Raw genomic sequence first — 25,698 nt, 5'->3', positions numbered from 1 at the left:
TACCTCACAGGGTGTCTGTTGTGGGGAAGGGAAGGTGATTGTAAGCTGGTTTGATTCTTCCTTAAGTGGTAGAGAAAGTCGACATATAAAAACCAACTCTTCTTCTTCCTTCATAGCAGTAAGTATTCCAAGAATCCAGGAGTCTCTGGTATTCTTTTTTTGCTTGAAGTGGTATAGACTACATTTCTCCCTAGATCACATTTTAGACTACAGGCTAGACTACATTTCTCCCTAGATCACATTTTAGAATTGATTTCATTGGGCTTTTGCATACAGCATTGATGCCTCTTTCCTGTGGATTGGTGCCTGCAAGCCTTTTCCATATATGAGGAACAGAATTCATTTCTGAGTGAATGAAAAGCCTTCATGGCCCCTGTGGTAGTAGGAAAATAACTTTCTTGCTCTATCGACCAAAGTTCCATCAAGTCCTGCCTTCTGTTTTCAGTGACAGCCAAAACAATGCTCTAGACTTGCCTTTATCTTTGCTTGTGCGTGGAAGATAATTGTTTTGACCTTCAGCAAAGTTGAACATGGCCCCTCTCCCAGCAGGGTCCCTGTATCTCTCTTGGAAACCTAAGGGAAAATGCAGACTCAACACACTGTTTTGTACAAACCTCTTCCAAAGGATGATGGAGATCAGTACAGATTGAATAGGTAAAGCGCAGAGGTGTAGGGATTATATCAGCTATTATATGAAAGTAAAGAACTAATGCAGGGAGGTGAGCAGGTTTGTCTAGCCAAGCAGCTTGCACTAAGTCCAGTCTGCTGTAGGTTAGCCAGTTGCCTCTTAGTGAGCCAAAGGAGCCCAGCCAGCATCTCAAAACAGGTGGCCAGGAATGCCAATGATCCAGAACATTTTCATTAGCTGATAAATGCTCTGTCTTTGCACAGCTGTTGGACAGGCTACCCAAGTGACTGCAGAGCACCCGGTAGCTGTGCACAGACCCTCCGCCACCTGTCACAGCCAGTAGGGAGTTTCCTCTTTCTTTCTAGGCATAGGTATAACAAATCTCCCATTCTTGGGAGCTTCCTGTTCCAGCAAGAAGCAGGGGACATTGTATGGTCACATCAATTCGGTACACCTTCTGAAAGAAGGAAGAAATGTAGCCAGCATTTAATTCTGAATGCAAACAGGAGAGAGGAATGGCATAGTGGCCAGGGCAATCCATTTTCATCTCCAACCACAGAGACTGGAAATATATGAAGATGAAAGTCCACCACTCAAAAGAACCGGTTGTGTGAATCTTTTTAGAGGCGCCATTTACACTGAGTAGAATGTGGGTTTCAAAACCCGTGCAGTTATTCCTCAAAAACAACTATGTGTCTAGTCACATGACTTATTGATTTCTTAGAACAAGGTATTTTCTTTTTTTCCTTTCTTTTTTGCGATTTGATTATAGCAAAGTGTGGGGCTTTAAACTTTGATATGAATCTTCCCTCGCATCTTGAAACTTAAAAAGATATACCTGCCTGTAAGATGAGACTGCATTATAGGCACAGAACTGTTCTACTGTCCAGAATCTATACTAGAGAGAATTAAAGAACAGTCTCAGAAATAAAACATACTTCCTACTATACACATACACACTTCCTGTTAAAATATTATTGTGGAGACAAACTTGCTTCCAAGATGTATTCCAAGTTTCCTCCTTTTGACAGTAATAGGCAGTGTTGGACCACAGTTGCTTTTTATTTGCTGAAGTTGAAGCCAGCTTAGGTATCCACAGGGATGTTAGGCTCAGATCCAGATGTGCCTCCCCGGCAGTGATAACAGAAGCAAAGAATTCATTCAGTGTCTCTGTTGTCTCCCCACCTTTCTTCAGCAATCCTTTTGTTCCTTTGTCATCCAAATGGCGAAACCCTCCTCTCTAATCACTTTCCTGCTCCTGATATATTTGAAGAAATGCTTATTGTTTTTGGCCCATCCACTCCTTAGATTCTCTTTATTCCTCACCTTATTGTCAGCTTACATTTGTTTTACCAAAACCTGTGGTCCTTTCTGTTCACCTTCCACTTTGCTAAAGAAGCCTTTTTGCCTTTTATGGCTTCCTTGAATGGAGTAATTCACCATGGAGGCATCTTTTTTAGACTTGGTGGTAGCTTTCCTGATTTGAAGTATGCATTCTGTCTGGGGCTCAATTAGTATAGTTTAAAATTGTTTCCAGGCACCCTGGAGGGATTTTATTCTCTTAATTCCCTTTTAAACTTCCTTCTGACTAGTCCGCTCATTTTAGCAAAGTTTCCTCTTTTGAAATCAAAAACGATTGTTTTGGGTTTTGGGTGCAACTTTCTGTTGACATGAATGCTGAACGTACTAGAATTGTGGTCACTGTTCCCAATCAGTGCAAAAACATCTGCATCTTGCACTAGATCCTACTCGGAACCAAGTCTAAGAGTTGCTACATCTCTGGTTGGCTCTGTGACCAGCTGCTCTAAAGCACGGACATTTATGAGGTCCAGAAAACTTGTTTCTATGGCATGACTCAAGCACATATTTGCCCAATGACTGTGAGAGCTGTTGAAGTCACTCACTATTACAACATTCTCCCCTTTGGTCACCTCTCTTATTTCCCTCTCCATCTAGATATCTGCCTCCTGGTTTTGATTGGGGAGGAATAGTACATTCCTACTTTCAAGTAATGTTTAGGGCTTGGTGTCTTCACCCATAGCGATTCCAACGATGCATCACTGTATTGTCTGTATTAGCATCATTTGCATTTCTCATCAGTTCTCAGCTAATGTAAAAACAGAGTTTCCCTTACCTGTAACTGTTGTTCATCTGGTGGTCTTCTATGCAGGCACACATTGGGGACTGCACAGGCGCAGGCCAGCCACGGATAAGATTTGTCAGCTTCTAGCAAAATCTAGAGAGAGTGCTCCCCCTCCCCTTGGGGCATGCAATCTCCCCGCCCATCGGTCACATGACCCAAGGGGGAGGGAGCACTCTTCTCTCCAGTTCTCCAACCTGCCGCCACGGAACCAACCGCTGGTCTAGTGGAAAGGTCCCACAGTGGGGAAGGAGGGAGGGATGTGTGCCTGCATAGAAGATCCACCAGATGAACAACAGTTACAGGTAAGTGAAACTCTGTTTTTCATCTGTGTGGCTTCTATGCAGGGAGAGTAGCGAGCTCTCTTACCAGGACAGTGGGTGTGGGACAGTCACTGAAATAAAGACTGCAGTACGGCACGTCCCACGGCTGCATCTCTCGCTGAGTCCACATCCATAGCGTAGTGTTTCATAAACGTGGAAGGCGTGGATCAGGTGGCAGCCTTACAGGTGTCCTGGAGATCTATCTTGGAAGAAAAGGCGATGGAAACCGCATACGCTCTGGTAGAGTGCGCTTTAATCATAGGAGGGCAGTCTTGGTGAGCTAGATCATAGGCCAGTTTAATGGTTGACGTGATCCACCTCGAGAGGGTTTGAGGAGAAGCACGATGACCTTTACGGTGTCCCCCGAAGCAAACAAAAAGGTTATCGTTTTTGAATAGCGTGACCTCTTTGTACAGGGAGGAAGGCACTGGCTTGCTCAGCGTCCAAACACGCTCCAATGAAGGTCTGCACTTGTGCAGGGACAGGTTTTGACTTGGAAAAATTAACTAAAAGACCCAGATTGTTAAGGACTGAAAGGACTACATCGACTTGTGTGGCTAACTCCGACTGAGATGGACCCACGATTAACCAATCGTCAAGGTAGGGAAATATTACACAACCCTTCAGGGCAAGGTGAGCTACCACAACTGCAAGGCACTTTGTAAAGGTCCTGGGGGGCGTAGACAACCCGAATGGTAACACATTGTACTGGTAACATTTTCCGTTACATTCAGATCTCAGGTATTGGCGACACTCTGTGTGAATCGTGATGTGGAAGTAAGCATCGCTGAGATCTAACACTACGAACCACATATGCCTGTCCAGGAGATGAAGCACTTCCGGGAGCGAGAGCATACAGAATTTTCTGGTCCTAATAAAGGCATCAAGGTCCTGGAGATCCAGAATAGGGAACTTCCCCCCTTTTTATCCACAAGAAAAAAGAGGGAGTAAAACCCGCGGGTCTGGTCGGAAGATGGAACCTCTGCAATAGCCCCTTTAGAGAGGAGACTGTCAACCTCTTGTACAAGTAGGTCAGGGGCCGGTGTTGGAGAGCGGCCCAATATGGAGGCCCAACATATCATATTCTATGAAGTAACCGACATTTATTATTTTCAAAACCCAGACATCGTTGGTAATCGCAAACTAAGCATGGTAGAAAGCAGACAGGCGATCAAGAAAACAAACGGACACGTCTAGTCATGCCTGTTTTGGCTTGTTAAAATGGGCCGGAGACCCTCTGGGGCCTTTGCGGACCCTAGGTTTGTTTTGGAACTTCCTTTCGTTTTGAGGGCGAGGAAAAGATGGGCGAAATGACGGTTGTGTGAAAGAACCCTGAAAACGGTAAGGGCGGGAAGGCTGGTTGGCTTGCCTGCCAAAGTAATGCTGCTTAAAGTCAGGCGCCTGAGGGGTAATCCCTAGGGACTTTGCATTTGTTTTATTCTTTTTCAAGTGATCCAGGAAGGTATCCATTTGGTCGCTGAATAAGGACATCCCTTCAAACGGAAGGTCCTCGATACGTGATCTAGTATCATGGAGCACAGATTGGCGTAGCCAAGCATGTCTGCGAATAACTATGGCGGACGCAATGGCTTTACTGGATGAATCCGCCACGTGGCGTGCCGCCGTGAGCTGCTGTCTTGCCAAAGACATGCCTTCTGATTGAATGGCTACCACCGAAGGACGCTGGTCATCAGGAAGGACGGAAATTTGAGGGTATACGCGATCCCAAAGGGAGTATTGAAAGCTGGCCATGACAGCAAGGAAGTTGGAAATGCGGAGGCCTACCGCACTAGAAGTGTAAATTTTTCTAGCAAGGGTATCTCGTTTGCTACCCTCTCTATCCTGCAGAGAGGAATGTGCTCCTGACCTATATTTACCAGGCAAGGCCTCCACTATGACGGATATAGGTGGGGGGTGCTGATAAAGGAACTCTCCACCTTCCCTGCGAATCTTATAGAGATTCTCTACTCTTTTGGTGGACGAGGGGACTGAGGCAGGCTTAGCCCAGTTGGTACCACTTCGAGAATGCTTTTTATCATAGGGAGGGCCACAGGGCCTACATTAGGGCTATGGAGGATATCCATAATATCATCTGTTGGACCGGAATCCTCCGGTTTAAAATCAATTTTAAGAGCCTTCGCCATGCGGATTAGCTGTTCCGCGTATAAGCGAACACCTCCCGTAGGAGAAACCGGTTTAGAGTCCCCGACAGTGTCCTCGGGTGAGGGAACTGAAGCGTGGGATTCCTCATCTTCATCCGAACCAGGAGAGAAGGAGGCATCATACTCGGAATGATCAGTGTCCCTTGACATGGCAGGAGACCTGGATAGAGGAGGCTTGTGAAGCGGCGCTTGCCTTGGATGGACGGAATCTTTGGACTGGTCATCAGGATGGCGAGACGGCGTATGTCGACGCCGACGAGAGGTGAACGGGAGCGACGGTGACGACGACGGTCGACCGAAGAACCCAAGTAAACTAAGGGAGTCGGGTATCGGCATCGAGAAACATCCCAGCGCCAGCGGGAGGGAGACCAGCTCCTAGAGGAGGAACGGTGCCTTCGAATGACAGGACTGCATGAATTAAGTGAACGGCTATGTCCGGTGATTAACTGCTTGGATGATGAACGACGAGTGTGAACATCTGGACCATGTGAGCGAAGTGAACTGCTATGTCCGGAGATTGACTGTTTGGATGAAGACCGGAGAGATTGGGAGTGGCGAGAAGTAGATCGGCTTCGACAATAGGATCGGCTCCGACGAGACGATCGGCTCCGACGCGAGGATCGGCTCCGACAAGAAGAACGGCTGTGACAAGTCGATTGGCTCCGACGAGAGGACGACCAGCGTCTGCGGGAGACAGATCTACTCCGACGGGCGGAATGACGTCGAGAAGAGGATCGGCTCCGACGGGTAGGGCGGCGACGGCGCGAAGTAGACCGACGCCGACTGGATCTGGACGAAGCCGAACTTCAAGAATGGCATCGAGAAGTCGATCGACACCGAGGCCGTTGACCAGGTCCGAGATGGGATGAACCTTTCGGTGACTCTACTTGAGTCTTTTTGACTGAGTCTCGTTGGGTGCTCACAGGAGGGGGTGGCTGAACAGTACCTTCCTGGAGGTCTGCAGATTCTGTCTGAGGCCCCTTACCGTCAGGCTGTGGGGACTTTGTAAGCACCGGAGGCACATCTTTGTAGAGATGAAGAAGGTGCTGTTTGAACTCAGCCGAGTCTTCCTGGGCCCTGCTCGGACACGGAACCGAGGGGGTAGCCAGGGAATGAGGAGGCGAATCCTCAATAGTAATGGGCTGCTGCACAGCTACGTCGGAGGCAGGCAACGCCGAGGGATGAGACGACTTGGCCTGAGATCAGCGTCGAGGAGATGTTGATGGTGATCGGTGTCGAAGAGACTTCGGCGAATGCGATCGGCGCCGAGGTGATCTGGAACGGGAAGCATGGCTCGAAGAGCCGCGGCTATCTTGGGAATCCGGAGCAGTAAACTTTGCCGGACGAACAATGACCGACGAGGGCTTCTTAGAAGGGCCACCCCTCTTGGATTTTTTTGTTGGGGGTCCCGCTTCGGACTGGGCTTACTAGTCGAAGTACCAGGCTCAGCAGATTGACCCCGCGGACGGAGAGACTCTTTGTAGAGGTGAGAGAGCAGGCGATTTGACCGAACCCTCAGGGCCTTGTTGGAGAGTTTGGAGCAACTTTTGAAAGTTGCAGGAATGTGGCCTTCTCCCAAACAAAGGAGACATTCAAGGTGAGGATCAGTCTTCGCCATCTTGGTACCACAAGAGGCACATTTTTTTGAAAAGTGGAGCTTTCTTGGACTCCATGGCTAGAGACGAAGCTAACACGTTCTCTCTCCATGGCGGCAGAAAGAGAACTGGAGGGAAGAGTGCTCCCTCCCCCTTGGGTCATGTGACCGATGGGCGGGGAGATTGCATGCCCCAAGGGGAGGGGGAGAACTCTCTCTAGATTTTCCTAGAAGCTGACAAAAATTATCCGTGGCTGGCCTGCGTCTGCGCAGTCCCCAATGTGGGACTGCATAGAAGCCACACAGATGAACTGATCTGTCAGATGCTAAAATCAGGATACATACAACAAAGGAAAGCTTTAAAGTGGCAGAAAAGCGTAATATAATGTTGAAAGAAAAGGTTGTTTATATCATAATACAGTTTTAACTAGCTGATGCTTTTGTTTACTGCCTTACTCTATATACTTTTCATGAATAGAGGCAACTTTCATCCTGAAAATGATAGGACATACAGATAAAGCACACTCCTTATGCACTTTTAAAAAAACAAAGCAGATCTCTTTTGTTCTATAAGGTTCATACATGGTTACTTCTGTTTCCCATTTCTGACTACGTTATTCAGACATCACCAGGGTTTTATTACCCCCCCTCCACTTCATGGGCAGAAAGTAGGCCTGCACCAGAAATATGCTTCCCTTCCCTCCCCCTCCTCTGGAGTTCCTCAATTTTTATTTAGTTTCAGTATTGTTCCTACAATGCACTTGTGGTATTTGATGTCTAGCCCACCCTTCTCTCAGAACTGTGGGCTGTTTTGGAGATTGGGCAAAAAAAGAATTAATGATCACATGAAGCTTTTGTATACTGAGTCAGACTATTGTGTCTATCAAGGTCAGTATTGTCTACTCTGACTGGTAGCACCTCTCCGGAGTCTCAAATAGAATGCTTTCACATTACCTCTTACCTGATCCTTTTTAACTAGAGATGTTGGGGTTTGAATTTGGGACCTTCTGCATGCAAAGCAGAAACTCTACCACTAAGCTGAGCTACACCCCACCCGTCACCCCCAGTATGTATAAGCACATAAGTAGATTCTTAAAAGGTACAAGACTTGCTCTTGTGTTGGTCCTTTCACTACTGAATTCTTGCCTATGGAGTTTTATCCAGGCAATTGCCTATAGCTAGGGTTGCCAGGTCACTTTTTGCCATCGGTGGAAGGTTTTTGGGGCGGAGCCGGAGGAGGGCAGTGTTTGGGAGGGGAGGAACTTCAATGCCAAAGCAGCCATTTTTTCCAGGTGAACTGATCTCAATCGGCTGGAGATCAGTTGTAACAGCAGGAGATCTCCAGCTATTACCTGAAGGTTGGCAACCATTCTCATGGCCTATATTAGGCTACCCAGTACAGTTTCATTTTGTACAGTTTTAGAGGTCTTTTTGGCTTACTATTTTTAATTATTGCATTTTATTGGAGGACTTAAGCTCTATTTAAAGTATTGTGAGCTACCATGAGTCCCTGGGTGTGGGCAAGGCAGCACATATGTTTTTTTTAAAATAAAAGCCAATAAAATAGTTGATTACAGATGCCCAAGTACAAGATACAGGCACTTCTCATCAGGCCTAAAAGGTGTGCATCTCTCAGAAGTAGAGGCCCAGGCCATTCTCAAGCTGCTGGTTGTTTTAAAGGGGCATGCACCAAAGCTCACATGTACACCTTGTTGAGATTTGATAGAATGGGCATATACTTTTATAGTCAGTTCTTGTCCCCAGGAACAAAATGTAAATGTGAAGATTGGCCCCAGGGGGCTTTAAATCTGCATTCCAGACACAGGATGAAGGGAGAGGACAGGATTAATAATAGAATAATAGAGATAAGGAGAAAATAGGATGGCAAGGGAGGCTGATAATGAGGAGTGACTTTTGCATAAGAAGTGAAGTTTATAGAGTGATTTGAAGGAATACAGACTTCTAACAGTTTTAGCAGCAACCTCCTAATTCCCATCTGTTTTCACAAATGGCTCCTGCAGAAGCAACTAGTCCTGGGATTTCTTCCTGTGCATAGTACACAGTGGAATACCACCCCATTCCCCCCAAACACAGCAAGGCATTACAGAGAAAAAAAGGATAATCTAATATAGGATTTCTATGCTGGCTGAGGAAATTAACTGGCCCTTATTGCAAGACCATCTGCGTCACCTTTTAGAGCTGGGGCACATACCCAGGAACTAACCAGAGCTAGCTCTTTTGAAGATGTGCAAACTCCCTGGGACTCGAAGCATTTCCAGTTTCTATACAGAACACTCAAAGCAGAAATGTAAATATAGTATTTTCAGTGCTGCAATATGTCCATGCTTCCTTCAGATAATATTAGATATGTCCAGTTACAGGATTGCTTCTTATAGTACTACTTCACATGCAAAAGTCCAAATTCATAAGTGCAATATGAGAATTTTGTTAATGCAAGTTTGGCCATGCCAGGTTAGCAGATGACAAGATCAGGGCATTTGTCAGAGCCATACAACCGGCAAACAACCCAACACTTAACCATTCTCTACTTGCATGGAACATCTAAGAAAGCCACAGGCAGGGTAAGAGAATTCTTAATTAGGCACTGCCTCTTCCTGGTTAAGTTTGCCCACTGAAGATGTCTTTCAAAATCCTAGAGCTGGAGCTAATTATGTCAGTAGGTGTTTTGGATTTGTTTTCTGTTTCTTTTTTCCTAATCCAGTATATCAGGCAGCTAATCACTTCACTGGTTTTCCAGGACAAAGAAAACCAAAACCACAGGGCACCTGTTCTCATGCTACAAAATACAAGCATATTTGTTAATGAGCATGGTTCATGAGCATCTATGAAAATGTAACGTGAGACTTGGCCCACACTCTCTTACAGGTTTTTATAGATGCTCGATGAGAATATCAGCAGTGCTGATACTAACATTTAAATGCCATGTGGCAGACTGGGAAAGAGTGACAGAGAGATAGAGGAGAGAAGATTCAGGTGGTGCTAAGTTCCCTTGCTTATGTTGCAGATCAAGGCACAGTACAAAAGGTTATAGTTCTGCCTAAAGATGACATGGAAACTGAGGAACTGATGCTGGAAGAGGTGGAAGTGTTCAAGGTAAGACTGTGCAGAGCCTAAATTCCTCAGCGTAGATTCTGTGTTAGTCTGTATTAACCCATCACAGCAAAATTAAACAGAAATCCAGTGATACCTTGAAGACTAATAAAATTTATTCCAACATAAGCTTTGTGAGTCAGAGATCACTTCGTCAGATGAATGCATCCCTTGAAGTGTGCTCTGACTCACAAAAGCTTATGCTAGAATAAATTTTGTTTGGCCCCTTTCAAACTGCCCCTATAAACCATTTTAGCAGTTGGTTGCTAACGGATTTTTTGTGTCATTTCAGACACAACCATTTTGGCTCCTGGCTGTTAATGGACTTTTTAATTTATATTTTCAGACAAAGCCACTTGTGTCCCGTTGGCATCCCGGGGCTCAGCCATTTTTTATGAAAACTACTTTCTCCTGTTTTCGGTTTTTCCTTCTGAATCGCTGCAATGTGCTGTTTAAAATGTCTTGAGTGCTTCTGAAAGAATACACACCCCCAGTAGCCTTTTTCCGTGGTGCATTGTATTTACGCTTTTTTTAAAAAAATTGAGATTTACATTATAGCACCATAGCAATCCAGTGCATCCCAATGCTGCTGATATAGCAATTCAGTGCTATATCACCAACATTCGGATGTATTGGATTCCTATGGTACTATAGCACAAATCTCAGAATGTTACAAAAAAGCTGGAAAAGAATGCACCATGGAAAAAGGTGTGTATGTGTGTGGGAGGGAGGGAGGGGAAGCAGTGCTGTTTGAAATGGCCAGAGTGCCTCAGAGCACTTCAGAGATGGCTCCTATACAGATTGAAATGATCTGTATGAAACACCTGTTGCTCTATCGCTTTACTCAGAAACGGGCCAACAATGGATGACATCAAGTTTAGAACGGTAATCTGAAAGGGGCCTCTGTCTTTAAGGTGTCATGCTGGATTCTTGCTTCAGTTCTCCAGGATCACTGCTCTTCCATGAAGTATATGGGATGGTGTAGTATGATTCTTAGGATCCTAAGCTGCGAAACTTCCACCAGGCTCAGCCATTAATTCACTTGTTGACATTAAGCAAACCACTATTCTTTGCACTCCAGCCCTTTATCTACAATATAGGAATAATAGCGGTTCTCCGTGAATTATAAAGATTGAATACTTCCAGCACTCTAATAGCATTTTATCACTGTAAACTTTGGAAGTGCAGGCCCATGAGCCAGCTCTTCACAAAAAAGTCACTTGTCTTTAGAACTGTGCTGTCCACCTGGAGCCCTGAGCTTTTCTTCTGTGGAAGGGGCAGCCATTCTTTTAGACCTGCGTTAACTACCATCATGTGGTTTCCTTGTAGGTTCCAGTCCACATCAAGACCATGACTATCTCTTCCAAAAGGGTGAGTTCTCAGTATGCTGGTAAAGGTATTGTGTCACTTAATGGAAGGATTACTGGCTGAGGCCCAGACATGGCTGGGGAGAAAGGGGCGTTCTCTGACCAGGTATCAGTTATATAGCCTTCTTCACAAAAAGATAAATAAAAAGTTCCACTATTCTGATATTTCCCCATTTCTCTTGATTAGCTGCTGTTGTAATGGGCTTACTGCAGAGGGTGATGGTAGAGTTGCCAACTCTGGATTGGGAAATTCCTGGAGATTTGTAAGTGGAGCTTGGAGAGGGTAGGCTTTGGAGATTGTAGGGCCCTCAGCGGGGTATAATGCCATAAAGCCCACCCTCCAGTGCAGCCATATTCTCCAGGGGAACCATTCTTTATAGTCTGGAGATCTGTTGTAATTCCAGGAGATCTGGCAACCTTAGATGGTGAGTGGAAAGCAGGTATGGCTTAACTGGGCAAGGAGGCTTTTCTCTCCATCTTCCCTCACGTAATACTTCCATGATCACAAGCCTATTTTGGGTACATTGTGGGAGAAAGATCAGCATCCCCATAGAGATCTGAATATCTTTTCTACCCCAACAGCAACAGCTCTATGTGTCTTCAGCCATTGGGGTGACACACTTGGCTCTTCATCGCTGCGATGTGTATGGGGAAGCCTGCGCTGACTGCTGCCTGGCCAGGGACCCCTACTGTGCCTGGGATGGCAAGTCCTGCTCCAGATACTCTGCTTCCTCCAAGAGGTACCATGAGGCTAGGAGAAATTGACAGGATTGGGTTTTCACTCCAATGCAAGGTTATTTGCATTGACTGCTCTGGGAAGGTCTTACAGGAGTCACTGTGGGGTTATTTCCTGGAGTCAGCTTTGGGGCTGACAACTAACAGTGCAATCCTAATGGGGGGAATGGGCTTAGGAGGCTGCGTGACCTTGGCATAAATGTCACTTGCGCCGTCCAAATGAGCATTTACGCTGACACCGGGCCACTTATGCCGGCGCTGAAGAGTGGCGTGGCAGTGCCATATATGGGCGCCGGTGCAGCCGTGGCATCACCGCACCTCTGGCCCAGAGATTCATGCCAGCACTAAAGGGGGTGTTCTTGGGGGTGGCAAAGACTAGACTCTTTCACCCTGCAATACTAATTTTCTTTTTGTAGCAAGCTTTGTTACATAGGGGAATGTTAAAAAGGTGAGTTACACCTGCAGTCTGAAGTGGTGTCGTCTGTCCTACCACCTCATGTGGATAGCCCTGAAATGCAGTTTAACAAAGTGGAGTATAGAGGGTTATGGAATTTGCAAGAGCTCATTTTTTAAAAAAAAATTATTACAATTTAATTTTTATTTTTTAAATTGTAATTTAAAAAACATTAATCTTGTGATATTGTCACCATAGACAGCCTCTGCTGTCTATGGCAAGGTCTTCAAAGGAACCAGAAACAAGGACAGAACAAGATATCTGCTGCTTATCCAGCTGTTTCTTTCCTCACCACAGGCGGAGCAGACGTCAAGATGTCCGACATGGCAACCCCATCCGTCAGTGCAGGGGCTACAATTCTAATGGTGAGTGTCGCACCTCCAGCACAGGAAACAGAAAGTGGTATGGTTCCTTGGCCACAAAATTAAAGATCTCAGTGAACAACTGGGGGCTGTGGCTCAGTGGTAGAGCATCTGCTTGGCATGCAAAAGGTCCCAGGTTCAATCCCCGGCATCTCCAGTTAAAGGGACTAGGCAAGTAGGTGATGTCAAAGACCCCTGCCTGAGACTCTGGAGAGCTGCTGCCGGTCCTAGTAGACAATACTGACTTTGATGGACCAAGGGTCTGATTCAATATAAGGCAGCTTCGTGTGTTGTTCATGTGTTGTTAATGCTCCTCCTAGACCACAAACTGGCTCTAGGATAGCGCTTCCTCAGTGTGGCTTTATGAAAGATCAAATGGAAGTCAATAGAGGGTTGGATCCTAGATTAATAGGTATACCAAAGATGGGTTGTCTTTAGGGGTGCCAACCTCCAGGTACTAGCTGGAGATCTCCTGCTATTTCAACTGATCTCCAGCCAACAGAGATCCGTTCACCTGGAGAAAATGGCCAGTTTGGCAATTGGACTCAATGGCACTGAAGTCCCTCCCCAAACCCCGCCCTCCTCAGGCTCCACCCCAAAAACCTCCCACCGGTGGCTAAGGAGGACCTGGCAACCCTAGTTGTCTTCTGCATTTCCACACATGAAGAAACTTGCTATTCAGCAAAATGTCAATTCTCAAGAATCTTAGCTTCCTTTTGAAGATAAAATTTCAAGTTTCTAGATGCCATGGTTGTGTAGCTATATTAAGAAAATCGTCTTACACTTTCCCCCATTTTATCACCTCCTGTTGTGTTCTCCTGGTGCCCCTCCTCTTCCTGCAACCACATCACTATTTGCCAGTAGTACAGACTGCTTAAAAACCAAATTATCTGGAATAGCGTGAAGCATGCAAACATAGCAGTATATTCAAAGTCAATTTTCAAGAATTTATGTAGAGCACAGAATGCGGGTTTCCTCTGTGCACAGTTTGGACTGTTTGGCACAGAGTTTGGGTAGCCATGGACATAAGAGGAAGTGGGCCGTATGCCTGGGATAAACAGGGCGAGGAGGCGGAAGGAAGATGGATGAAATCAAACAATAAAGGAGCATGGGTGAAACATAAGGGTCCATCCAGACCAGCATTTCTGTACACACAGACACACACCCACACATACATCTGCCTCCCTCGAGTACATAGGTTTAGCTTCTGTTAATAAAAGTTAGCAGATATATTTTGCAACGTTTTGATTAGCTATTTTAGACAGTTTCATGTGGACAAACGCATAGATGAAGGGGTTCAACGGTGCAAAAATAAAATGGCCAGGATGAGAGATGGCACGAGGTTTCAGACTAGTCACGAAGGATTTGATCTCTGTAGTGAAGTCCAAGTTTTTCATTAAGAAAATTATTCAGTCGACTCAAGTAGTGGCAGATCCTTTTCCAGCACCCCTCATATATACTTTTGTAAAGCAGATTATTCAAAAACCCAGCGGTTGGGAAACACCCTAAGAATATACATGCTGAATGATGGGTGGATAGATTGCCCCAGTGTGGGAGGTAGCTGGATAAATTTGGCAGGCACAGCAAAGGAGTAGGCGCTGCTAGGAATATATTGCTCAACAAGTGCCGAGTGTCCCTTTGTACATTTTAATCTGGTGTCCATATGCTCTCTTCCCGCCTCCAGCCAGCAAGAACACAGTAGAGGCCGTCCAGTATGGGGTAGAGGGAAGCACAGCCTTTCTGGAGTGCCAGCCTCGCTCTCCTCAGGCCTCCATCAAATGGCTGCTCCAGAAGGACAACAGTGACCGGAGGAAAGAGGTGTGAGCAGCACTCTGACAGATGGGGCTGGGATTCCCTGTGTGGAGTGTGGGGAAGGAAGGGGAGGGGGAGGGAAGGCTGCAGGGACGTTGCAGCGGTTGGTAGCACCTTAAGGGGAAAAGAGTAATAATCCGCCTGCTCACATTGTACATTACAGTATTATAGCTGCAGAATCACTTTTGTTATGAACAAAAAAAACATCTTTTTGTGTGGATTTTTTTCTCTACCCCTTCAAAGTTTTTGTGCTTTTGTCCAAATTTGGGACACTGGAAGTAAGCAAGCAACAGCTATTACAACTGATCTCCAGCCGATAGAGTTCAGTTCATCTTGAAAAAAATGGCCACTTTGGCAATTGGACTCTATGGCATCGAAGTCCCTCCCTTCTCCAAACCCTGCCCTCCTCAGGCTCCGGCCAAAAACCTCCCATTGGTGGCAGACTTGGCAACCCTAGTCTTACCAACTGCAAATCGAGGCCTAGGCCTCAGCCCTGTCGGTGCAATAATGTCACTTCCAGAAGTGATCGCTTCCAGAAGTGATGTCATCACGTCGCCAATGACATGGGAGATGCTCTGGTATTTGGGCTAAAACTCTATGGTAGAAGCTGTTTTTACCATAGAGCTTTGTCCAAAATCAGAGTGTCTCCCACATTGTCTGCGATTTTATGACATCACTTCCAGAAGTGACATCATCGCACTAACAGGGCCGAGTCCTAGGCCTCGATTTGTGGCTGTTAAAATCCTCCTCCCCCACCACCAGTTGCCAGGGGGCACCTTGCAACCATACCAAACAGACTGATCTCAATCATAGTTGCCTCGCATCTTCTGAGGCTGCATCAGTTCACCACAACAGCTGCTAAGTTAGGTCTGAGACTGAGTGGGTGGAGCCTAGGAATACCAGGAAGCAGCAAGAGGGAACAGGGAAGCAAGGTTGGCGAGGACCACAAGTCTCTGGCAATGAGTACGCTTCATTTCTTCTCACAATGCACGCTAACGTCTCCATTGTGTTGACAGTTTCTCTCTGGCCCTTCTCTCCTCTAGCTGCGCACGGAAGGGCGGGTGCTAAGGACAGAGCAGGGGCTGCTGCTGCGATCCTTGCAGCTCTCCGACGGAGGCCTGTATTCCTGCACAGCCACAGAGAACAACTTCAAGCACACGGTGGCCAAAGTGCAGCTGCACGTACTGAGTAGCGAAACCGTCCACGCGGTGCTTTTCCAGTCAGAGGCTCCTGCCCCTTCTGCGGCAGCCATGCGAGCCGGCCTGCCGGGCACCCTCAGCTCCCACTACCATGACCTGGTGCAGCTGCTCACCCAGCCTGAGATGGGACTCATTAACCAGTACTGCCAGGGCTACTGGCGGCACGTGGCCTCCAGCCACAAGGAGACTCTGGCTGGGCTCAAAGCCAAGGAGCTGCATGACCAGAAGAAGCCCCGGAATCGCCGGAACCACCAGCCAGATACGGATCAACACACATGAAACTGACCAAGGGACTATGTAATGACAATGCTTTATTCCCCCCATTTTAATATTAAAAAATATCTATAAATATATATATATAAATATATATATATATATATCTACACAAACACGCCCCGCTCCCCCTCAAGACAGTATTTATTTGTAGGTTGTACATAATCCTTGGGTGATGCGGTCTCACTTCAGTGTGAGGCAGCGAGGAGCTCGGAGGCGTCGCATCTGGCAACTTGCTCTCCTCCCCCTTTTTTATCTACAGTACTGTAAAAAAAAATAAACTCATGGGGGGGGGAATGAGGAGAAGAAGAAATCTCTTATGCGCCAGCCCAAAAGCACAATGTGGCAGGGGAGGGGCAGGGGTAGCCAGAGCATCTAAGGCCCATGCCTTGTTAGCTCCATGGAACAAAACCTCCTTTTGTGGAAACTGCGAGTCCTGAACGGCTGACTGAAGGCCTTCTAGCCTAGGTCGTCATGTGCAAGTTGGGATTTTGGGGCTACCGTCATTGAAAGCATTCCTACTTGGTTAAAATAATGGCTGCTGTCCGACACCAAACAGAGTGAAGGTTAGAGCCCTGTGAAACACAGGGAGCCTCGAGCCCTTGCCAACACTCCCATCAGAGGTCTGCAAACAAAGGCTGTAACACCTTTTCTCATTCCCTCCATTCATTTCTCTGCTTCAAAGCATTCTGCCAGGGGACTATCTCGTGTCAAGTTATCAGGGAGACTATGCCACGCAATGAGCTGGACCGATTCAAGGGAGAAGGAAACACTTGTCAAGGATATGCATCCATAGCCCATGTGGTGCTCCTACATCTGCTTGGAGCAAGCAAATACCGCCAGTAGGAAGTTGAGGAACATGTTGTGATTGTTAATGATTCAGTCTTTGTGGCTTGGGTGGCATGGCGCTGCGAGAGGTACAGGGTAGTGGATGTGGCAATAGATCATACCCAGAGGGTGGCAGTATGTATCATTTTTTGAATATGACTATGATCCTAGGCACCCAGCTTTGCTAGGCCACTTTGCCTGATGGCTCAGGGCCCATGTGCGAGGGCCTCAATCCAAAGTGTTATGCCGGGGAGATGTAATGTATATATTAACCAAAGCTACTCTCCCATAGCGCATGCGCCAGAAACCTTCGAGGTCAAAGAAAGCATGGGAATGGAAAGGGTTTCGACATCAGCTGGCTAGCCATCAGAACAAGAGGCCTTCTCTGCTGGCCCATGGATGACTCAGTGCCTCAGTTTCCTTACCTGGTTATTTATTATAATTTAATAATATTAATTTGCTCACTGCAAGTCCAGATCTTCAGTCCATTAGCAACCACCTATACAGTACAAGCCTAGGGGAGATGGGACACTCAGGTCTCAAGTATCTGTATGCTTCTGTAAGGAATCCTGTGGCATTTTCATCACTGCTCAGTACCCCCCCCCACGCTCCAGTTTTCACTGTGCTAGTAAAGGACAGCACATTGCTGTGCCACACAACACTGAAATTAAGCATGCAACAATATTGTTACAGGGATGTATAAGGGTTATGAATCCCATTGTACAGGTGAGAATTTGCCCGACAGATGTTCTTGGAATTAATCTCTTTTGAAAAGGGCAGAAGGAATGGTCATGGTTCATGTCTGTGTTTAGGAACCAAGTAAGAGGATAAAGTGTCAGCTCTGAAGCATGGAGGAGAAAATAGCCTTCACGGGAAGGGGGATGTATTTGCATGCTTACTTGTGTGCATGGACTCTGACGAGCTTGGGGAACTCATGAAAAGTATTTTGTATACAATGCAAAGAACTCAAATATGGCAAAGGATATAACCTGGGCTTCATGTAAGCCAGGCTTGTCAAGGTTTGTCCCTGACAGGTATGTAGGAAATAAAGAACAGAGTGCTTCTGAGTCTGACCACAGTGCATGTTCTTTACTCCTGGGAAACCACAGCAAAGGCAGACACCTGGGAGTACCAAGGAGGGTTTCAAGGTCAAAAGGTGGAAATCCAAGCCAGGTTTAATCAAGCTCCTGGCCCCAGCTATAGCAGAGTCTCTTGAATCCCTCCCCTGCTGCTGCCCCATCCCTTTGTCTATGTTTTCCTAACACTTTAAATTTGCGTAGCAAAATGTTTGGTTCCCTTTCCCTTTGGTTCCACTGGTGTGGGCATGACGTCTACATTTCCCACCTCCAAATTCTGGCCAAATTCCCAGGTTGGAATACTTCACATGGCTTCTGTTTGTGAAGTTACTGTCATTTACAGCTGCGGAACATCAGTGCTTTCATCTCCCGCTGCAGTTGCCTATGCAAGGAGAATGGCTGCTTGCTTCAGATTTAGGGAGAGGGTCCCTTCAACATTGCAAGTAACAAGAAGCTACAGGGGCTGTGATTACAGAGATCGTGATCATGTCTACAACTATCAAATTACCTAAACCTATCAAATTACCTAAAATATGTAGCATAGATGAGCCAGGGTGAAAACTAGGCTTTCACCAGCGTGGACTCTGATCTGGCGAACCAGTTTTGATTCTCCACTCCTCCACATGAGCAGCAGAGGCTAATCTGGTGAACTGGATTTGTTTCCCCACTCCTCTGCATGAAGCCAGCTAAGTGACCTTGGGCAAGTCACATTCTCTCAGCCTCACCTACCTCACAGGGTGTCTGTTGTGGGGAGGGGAAGGGAAGGTGATTGTAAGCCTGTTTGAGTCTCCCTTAAGTGGTGGAGAAAGTGGGCATATAAAAACCAGCTCTTCTTCTTCTCTACCCCTTGTCTGCACTGCAAGTGACAGTCTCAATATAGAAAAAGTCTGCTCTGTGCCCTTTGGTCTCTAGGGCTGCACATCCTGTGGTTAACAAAGAGGACTCACTTTTCATGTTTATAAGCTGCGGGCCCAACCCATCCACCATCATTCTTGCAGGTAGGTTCCCTTCCCCTGCCAATCCGAGTGATGCGCGTGTACTTTCTATTGTAAATAGCTGTAAATCAAAAATGTAACAAAACCAGGGAACTGGAGCATCTGACAAGTAGCTCCTCCTTGCGATGAATTCAAGCGCAGAGCCACTTCGCGCCTGTACTGTGAAATTCCTGTGGATAGAACAAGCTAATAAACACTGGCTTTGTTTTTGAAAATTTGAGACTCTTTCACCTTGACTCCAACTCTTCAAAAACGTCCCTTCTTTAGGTCTGGGGCTTTCTTATATTTCTCTAGTTCATTTGTAGATTTCAATCCATTCTCCGGATTACTCATAATCAGAGTAGTTCCTTAAATTAGATTTATAAATGTTTGTGATTAAAATATTATCACACCACCTTACTCGTACAAGCTTGTCAACATTTTGGATTACCAGCGGGCACCTGGCAACCCTAACTGTAGGTCTTTCAACAGAAGAGAGAACGTCAGGATAAAAGAACAGGCAAAGAGCAAACACGAGAGGCAGGCGGGAAAAAACAGAAGCATTCAGTAGGCTCTAAACAGTAGAGACAATACACTATAGCTCTCCCTAGAGTTCAAATAACGTAAGCATACCATGTATTATTACTCACATTAATAAAGCTGCGCACATGCAGGTGCTTCTCCAACATGGCCATGGCTAATTGGGACCTTTCACTGGTCTCAGATTCTGTATGGCTTTAGGCTCCCAGGCTAAGATTGCCTTGTTTAGGCAAAAAGTGTTGGGGAGGAGAGACTGATACCCAGAACTGATACCTCAATCTAAAACCTTCAACTCAATTTAAAACGTAAAATCAAATCGTATCTCCTTAGCTGTGTTAGTCTGTAGTAGCAGGACTAAATTTAAAGTCAAATAGCATCGCAGAGCCCAACAAAGATTTCTAGAGTATAAACTTTTGTTAATCAAAGCTCTCTCCATCAGATACCAAACACATTCCAGTATAGGTTCTGCTATATGTGTGTGTGTGCACGCACGCACAGAGAGATATACATATACATGGTTTGTTGTGTGCGTGCATACACTTACAAAAATAACTTGTGGGGAAATGAAATGTCACAGGCAATTTACGGTCACAGAAAAGCTAAAATAAAGAAAGCAAAGTTTTTCCTCCTCCTTCATGTCAGATTGCCATTCGGTGTGGGGAAATTCAAGTTAATCTAGTTCAAGTTTCTTCCTATAGGGAGAACGACACCAATTAAGACCTAGTCTTGGCAGCCGTGACATTGCATGTATGCAGTTGGTTCGTCCTTAGTTTACAGGCCTGCGAGACCCTTGTTTTATGAAGCAACCAGGTAAATGATTTTCTGCTCTTTCTGGTTTATAAGCAGTCAGGTCAGGAAGGGATAAGGAGGGGGCAGGTGTTGGATTTCTGAGGCCTGGCAGTGCCCCTCCTTGCCCTGCTGTCCACAGACAAAGGCTCCTTGTTCTATTGGTTTCATTAAAAAGAGAGAGAGAGAGAGAGAGAGAGCGCCCTGCCTCTCTAGGGGAGTGTTGAGGCAGCCGGTTGAGCAAACACACAGGGAAACAGAAATCAGGGTCATGTTCTCATTTCCTTTCCTGCCCTCCCCTGCCACTGGCTAGGCTGGGGAAGGGGATGTGGAAGGTGTGTTAAAGCAAGGATGCCCTCATAATCTGCACTGCTGTTCTTCCTCTGTCTAGCTTCAAGCAGTCTCTGGATCTCATGGTCTCTGTATCTGCAATAACTTTTACTGGGACACTGATAACTCTGTGAACAAAAACAGATCTGGCCACACACCCTTTTAAGAAAGGATAGAATCATAGAGTTGGAAGGGACCACCAGGGTCATCTAGTCCAACCCCCTGCACAATGCAGGAAATTCACAACTACCTCCCCCCACCACACACACCCTGTGACCACTGCTCCATGCCCAGAAAATGGCAAAAAAACCTCCAGAATCCCTGGCCAATCTGGCCTGGTGGAAAATTGCTTCCTGACCCCAAAGTGGCAATTGGCATTACCCTGGGCATGTAAGAAAGGGCCACGAGAGCTGAGCACTGACACAACCCTTCCTGCCCTCCCTCTCATGATTTGCCTAAGTTCACAGAGTCAGCATTGCTGACAGATGGCTATCTAGCCTCTGCTTAAAAACCTCCAAAGATGGAAAGCCCACCACCTCCCGAGGAAGCACTGAGGAACCCGCTCTGTCAGAAAGTTCTTCCTAAAGTTTAGCCAGAAACTCTTTTGATTTAATTTCAACCTTTGGTTCTGGTCCAATCTTCTGGGGCAACAGAAAACAACTCGGCATCATCCTCTATATGATAGCCCTTCAAGTATTTGAAGATGGTTATCATATTATCTCTGTCATCTCCTCTCCAGGCTGAACATACCAAGCTCCTTTAACCTTTCCTCATTGGACTTGATCTCCAGACCTCTCACTATCTTTGTTGTCCTCCTCTGGACACATCCAGCTTGTCTACATCCTTCTTAAATAGTAATGCCCAGAACTGAACACAATAGTCTAGGTAAAGTTTAACCAGAGCAAAGCGATACCATCACTTCGTGTGATCTGGACATTATACTTCTGTTGATACAGCCCAAGATCACATTTGTCTTTTTAGCTAGTGCATCACACTGCTGACTCATCATCCCTCATCATCTGTTCTGCTTTTGTCAGGTTGAGCACCATTTCCCTTGCAAGAGAAGACTGAGGAAAAGTAGGACTTGAGCAGTTCTGCCCTCACTTCATCACCTGTCACAATTTCACTTTCCTGTCTCCGCAATGGGCCTACCATATCCTTGTTCTTTTTCTTACTCTGAACATAACAAAAGAACACTTTTTTTTGGTTGGGTTTAGCATCTCTCACTAGCCTAAGCTCATACGGAGCTTTAGCTTTTCTTACACTCTCCCTACAAGCACTGGTTGTTTGTTTAAATTCATCCTTTGTTAAAAGGCCCTCCTTCCATTTCCTAAATGAGTATTTTTTTTATTTCTCAAATATTTAGAAAGCTGTTTATGGAGCCACTCTGGCTTCTTTAGGTTCCTCCCATTTTCCCTTCTCATAGGAATCGTTTGTGATTGTGCCTTCAACTTTTCCCTTTTAAGAAACTCCCACCCCTCTTGAACCCCCTTCTCCTTAAGTATTTCTGACCATGGGCTTCTACCCAGCATAACTCTTAAATTGGTTAAAATTTGCTTTCCTGAAGTCCAACCTATATGTCTATGTACAGCTTTTCCCTTCCCCCAGATTGTAAATTCCAAAATTACATGGTCACTATTACCCAGGATGCCCACTACTTTCACCTCATCAACCAGTTTTTCCCTTTTGGTGAGAATCAAGGAAGAACTGGATGACTGAGACATGTTTATGCAAAGGGCTTACAATACCCAGGAAGTTGTAATAGGTTTCCTGGGCTTAGGGAAATTCAGCTTCAAACAACTATGAACTCACTGTAAGTTGGTGAGGACATATTGAAAATGATGAATTCTAATTGCTTTCAGACTCAGTAATTCCAGTACACGCTATTGTCAGAGACTTACCTGAAAGATGAGATTTGTCTTAAAAGCCCTCTTTTGGGGGACTTGGTAAAATGCATAAAAATGAATTCCCAAACAGAAAAAGTTTTTTTAAGTAGGAAACCTCTTGAATTGTGGCTTCTTTCATGGAGAGGAGTTTTACTCGACAGAGAAGATCTATGCAGCCATAAAATAACAGGTGAAACTATTCTTGACATGGAGAGGCAGTGTTGGGGGGGGGAATCATTAATTGACTTGTGCCTGTCGTGTGTACATAGCATTTCTGTCTATAGAAGGAATGGTGGACCAAGCAGTGGAGCATAGCTATCACTTCCTGATTCTTTTTTGAGCCTGCGAGTACCTGTGGAATTCTGACACAGGAGTGTTGGGCACAAGTACAAAATGGCTTCTGTGGGTGGCAGCGCCAACCACAAAATGCCCAGGATTGAGGTCATGAATAAATCTAATAACAACTCTTCAGCATTCAGGCAGAAGCTCTGTTTAGCAGGATGCGCACATATTCTCTCCAGGATCAGAGGAGCATGCCGAATATATTAGGTGCTGTGGAACACAGGCAGGATGGTGCTGCTGCAGTCGTCTTGTTTGGGGGCTTCCTAGAGGCACCTGGTTGGCCGCTGAGAGGACAGACTGCTGGACCTGATGGGCCTTGGTCTGATCTAGCAGGGCTTTTTCTTATGTTCTTATAAAAATATTTTCTTGCATACACACAGCTTACATTCAGTCACGCGGTGAAGATCCTTGTGCTATGGTGGCAGCTGCTGCTGAAGCAACTTTTTAAAAATCTGCTAATCCGGTCTCCAGAGGCCAACCAGAAGCCCTGCTGGTCAAAGCTTCACCTGGCTTTGCCCACTTTCTAAAAACACTTGGCAGGTATCAGGAAAGGTGACGGTGGGCACTGTGGCACCCACGATACAGCGTTGGGTCTCCCTGATTTATAGTCTCCCTTTCTCAAGACACATGTTAGGTTGTGATAGACATTTTTATTAAATGTCTGTGAAATTATATGGAAACAAAGTGCAGGATTAATGTTCATTCATGACTTTTCATGAGGGAGTTGTGGAATAATGAGTGGGCCTTTAGAATGTATTTTGAGCTCTGTGGGGTTGCACTGGTCCTTTTCCAAGGTCTTTTGCAAAAAGAACATTTGTAGTGATTGTTCCCCCTCTGGTGGCAGAATATCACATTGTTGCTTGAAGAATAGAGAAAATGCTTCTCTTTACCACCAGGGCAAGGATGGGGTGGAGAGGATAAAATTCCTAACAAATCTTTCACTTTCTTAGAGTCAGACTGTACAAGTGCAAGTTAACTCAGAGGTGTTTTCTATCATTTCCTAATCTTTTCTGGAGAATGCCCAGTCTGACATAATGAAGCACTCAATCTGCCTTTACTCTAGATTTCCTACTAAATCGGGAACCAGAGTTAGGTGTTCCATTCCATTTAGCAGGTGCCAATCCATTTTTTAACAGCTCTTCTCAATCAAGACAGATGCTGAGCCCCACTGAGGTAAAGCTTTGCCTGTACCCACTAGCAGGCAAATACTGTGGTGCAAGCTGGAATAAGAGGATAGAGGAGGAGGCCCAGTTCTTCCTTTCCCAGCAAGGGATGATGGGGAAATGTGATATGTGACGGATCAGAGATAAGGAAGTGAGACAAAACCATCAATCCAGTGTCTGGAGAGCGAGTGTGGTGTAGCGGTTAAGAGTGGCGGACTCTAATCTGGAGAACCGGGTTTGATTCCCCACTCCTCCACATAAGTGGCGAATGCTAATCTGATGAACCGGGTTGGTTTCCCCACTCCTTCACATGAAGCCAACTGGATGACCTTGGGCTAGTCACAGCTCTCTTAGAGCTCTCTCAGCCCCACATACCTCACAGGGTGTCTGTTGTAGGGAGGGGAAAGGAAGGTGATTGTAAGCCAGTTTGATTCTCCTTAAAAGGTAGAGAAAGGTCAGTATATAAAAACCAACTCTTCTTCGTTTCTGGGAAAGGCACAGATGTTTTTATATGAAATAAAAGCTGTCAAGGGCCATCATCTCAGCTGCTGTGAGTTTAGACAGGTAAAAACAGGCTAGAAGAAACATTAATTGGAGGTAGGGTTGCCAACCTCCAGGTAGTAACTGGAGATCTCCAGCCGATAGAGATCAGTTTACCTGGAGAAAATGGCTGCTTTGGCAATTGGACTCTATGGCATTGAAGTCCCTCCCCTCCCCAAACCCTGCCCTCCTCAGGGTCCAGCCCAAAAACCTCCAGGTATTTCCCAACCCGGAGCTGGCACCCTAACTGGGTATGGGTGTGCTAGAGAACTGGACTTGCCTGCATTCAGTTGCCACTGTTGTCATGAACTCATTGTACGGCTAGTGGACCAGTAATTTTCTCTCACTCCCATCTCCCCATTTGCAAATCTTAAACTAGTGTATAGAACAGTTTACCTTGTAAATAAAAAGGCTTTATAACCAAATCATAGTTTAATTAGCCTCCCTGTCTTGATCAGATTGTACACCTTGTATTCCATACCTTTTCTCCAGGTGATTTGATATATGACAAACTTCTTCAGGTTTGGCAATTATTCTCTTTCACACCGAGATAAAAATTATTCACAGGGTGAGGCTGGTGAATAGGGGTCTTCTCCAAACCTGCCATTGGCTGCTTTACTCCATACAGCACCGAGGGAGACATGTATCTTGGCTATGGGGAAGGCCTTTATAATGTGCTGTTGTTTCCTCCAGGTTGAGATCAGATGGAAACTGCTGAGGTTAGCATGTGGGGGGATTTGAGGGGCTTAATCTCAAGGCTGTAAAATGCTGAGCAAGGCAAGTCAGATTAAAGCAAAGGAGATTAAAGCAAATGTCCCCTGTGGGTGCGTTATACCTGGCCCTCACGTGCCTGTCTTTGCTTCACATTGGGTATCACTGAACATCTGATTCCCAGGGGTGGCAAATTCCCTTAAGTTAGAATGTGACTGATGCTGGAAAGGGGAAGGAGCGTCAGTTGATCCTGAAACATCTCAAGGGAGCAAGACCAAGGAGGTGCTCACGGCCTGCAGCAGCCAGAACAGCCAAAACGGATCAAAAGCACTGGAGGCAGCCAGGGAGGGGGGGGGGCTTTC

At 45.9% G+C, this 25,698-nt stretch overlaps 1 protein-coding gene across 2 annotated transcripts in view; it reads left to right on the top strand.

Annotated features, from left to right (window-relative positions):
* SEMA3F (semaphorin 3F) overlaps window positions 1-16,261 on the top strand; it is a 152,997-nt gene extending 136,736 nt beyond the window's left edge. For both annotated transcript variants that reach the window (XM_056861163.1, XM_056861157.1), the window contains 6 exons: window positions 9,873-9,961; window positions 11,288-11,329; window positions 11,908-12,065; window positions 12,812-12,879; window positions 14,561-14,694; window positions 15,732-16,261. In XM_056861163.1, coding sequence (XP_056717141.1) covers window positions 9,873-9,961; window positions 11,288-11,329; window positions 11,908-12,065; window positions 12,812-12,879; window positions 14,561-14,694; window positions 15,732-16,166 — 926 coding nt within the window. In that variant the 3' untranslated portion in view covers window positions 16,167-16,261. The remainder of the gene's footprint in view (window positions 1-9,872; window positions 9,962-11,287; window positions 11,330-11,907; window positions 12,066-12,811; window positions 12,880-14,560; window positions 14,695-15,731) is intronic.
* The last annotated feature ends 9,437 nt before the right edge of the window (window positions 16,262-25,698 follow it).

Source organism: Euleptes europaea, chromosome 1 (assembly GCF_029931775.1).
Source record: "Euleptes europaea isolate rEulEur1 chromosome 1, rEulEur1.hap1, whole genome shotgun sequence".
Lineage (NCBI taxonomy): Eukaryota > Metazoa > Chordata > Lepidosauria > Squamata > Sphaerodactylidae > Euleptes > Euleptes europaea.
The sequence above is the reverse complement of the archived record's forward strand: the minus strand, read 5'-3'. Positions and strand labels throughout refer to the sequence as shown.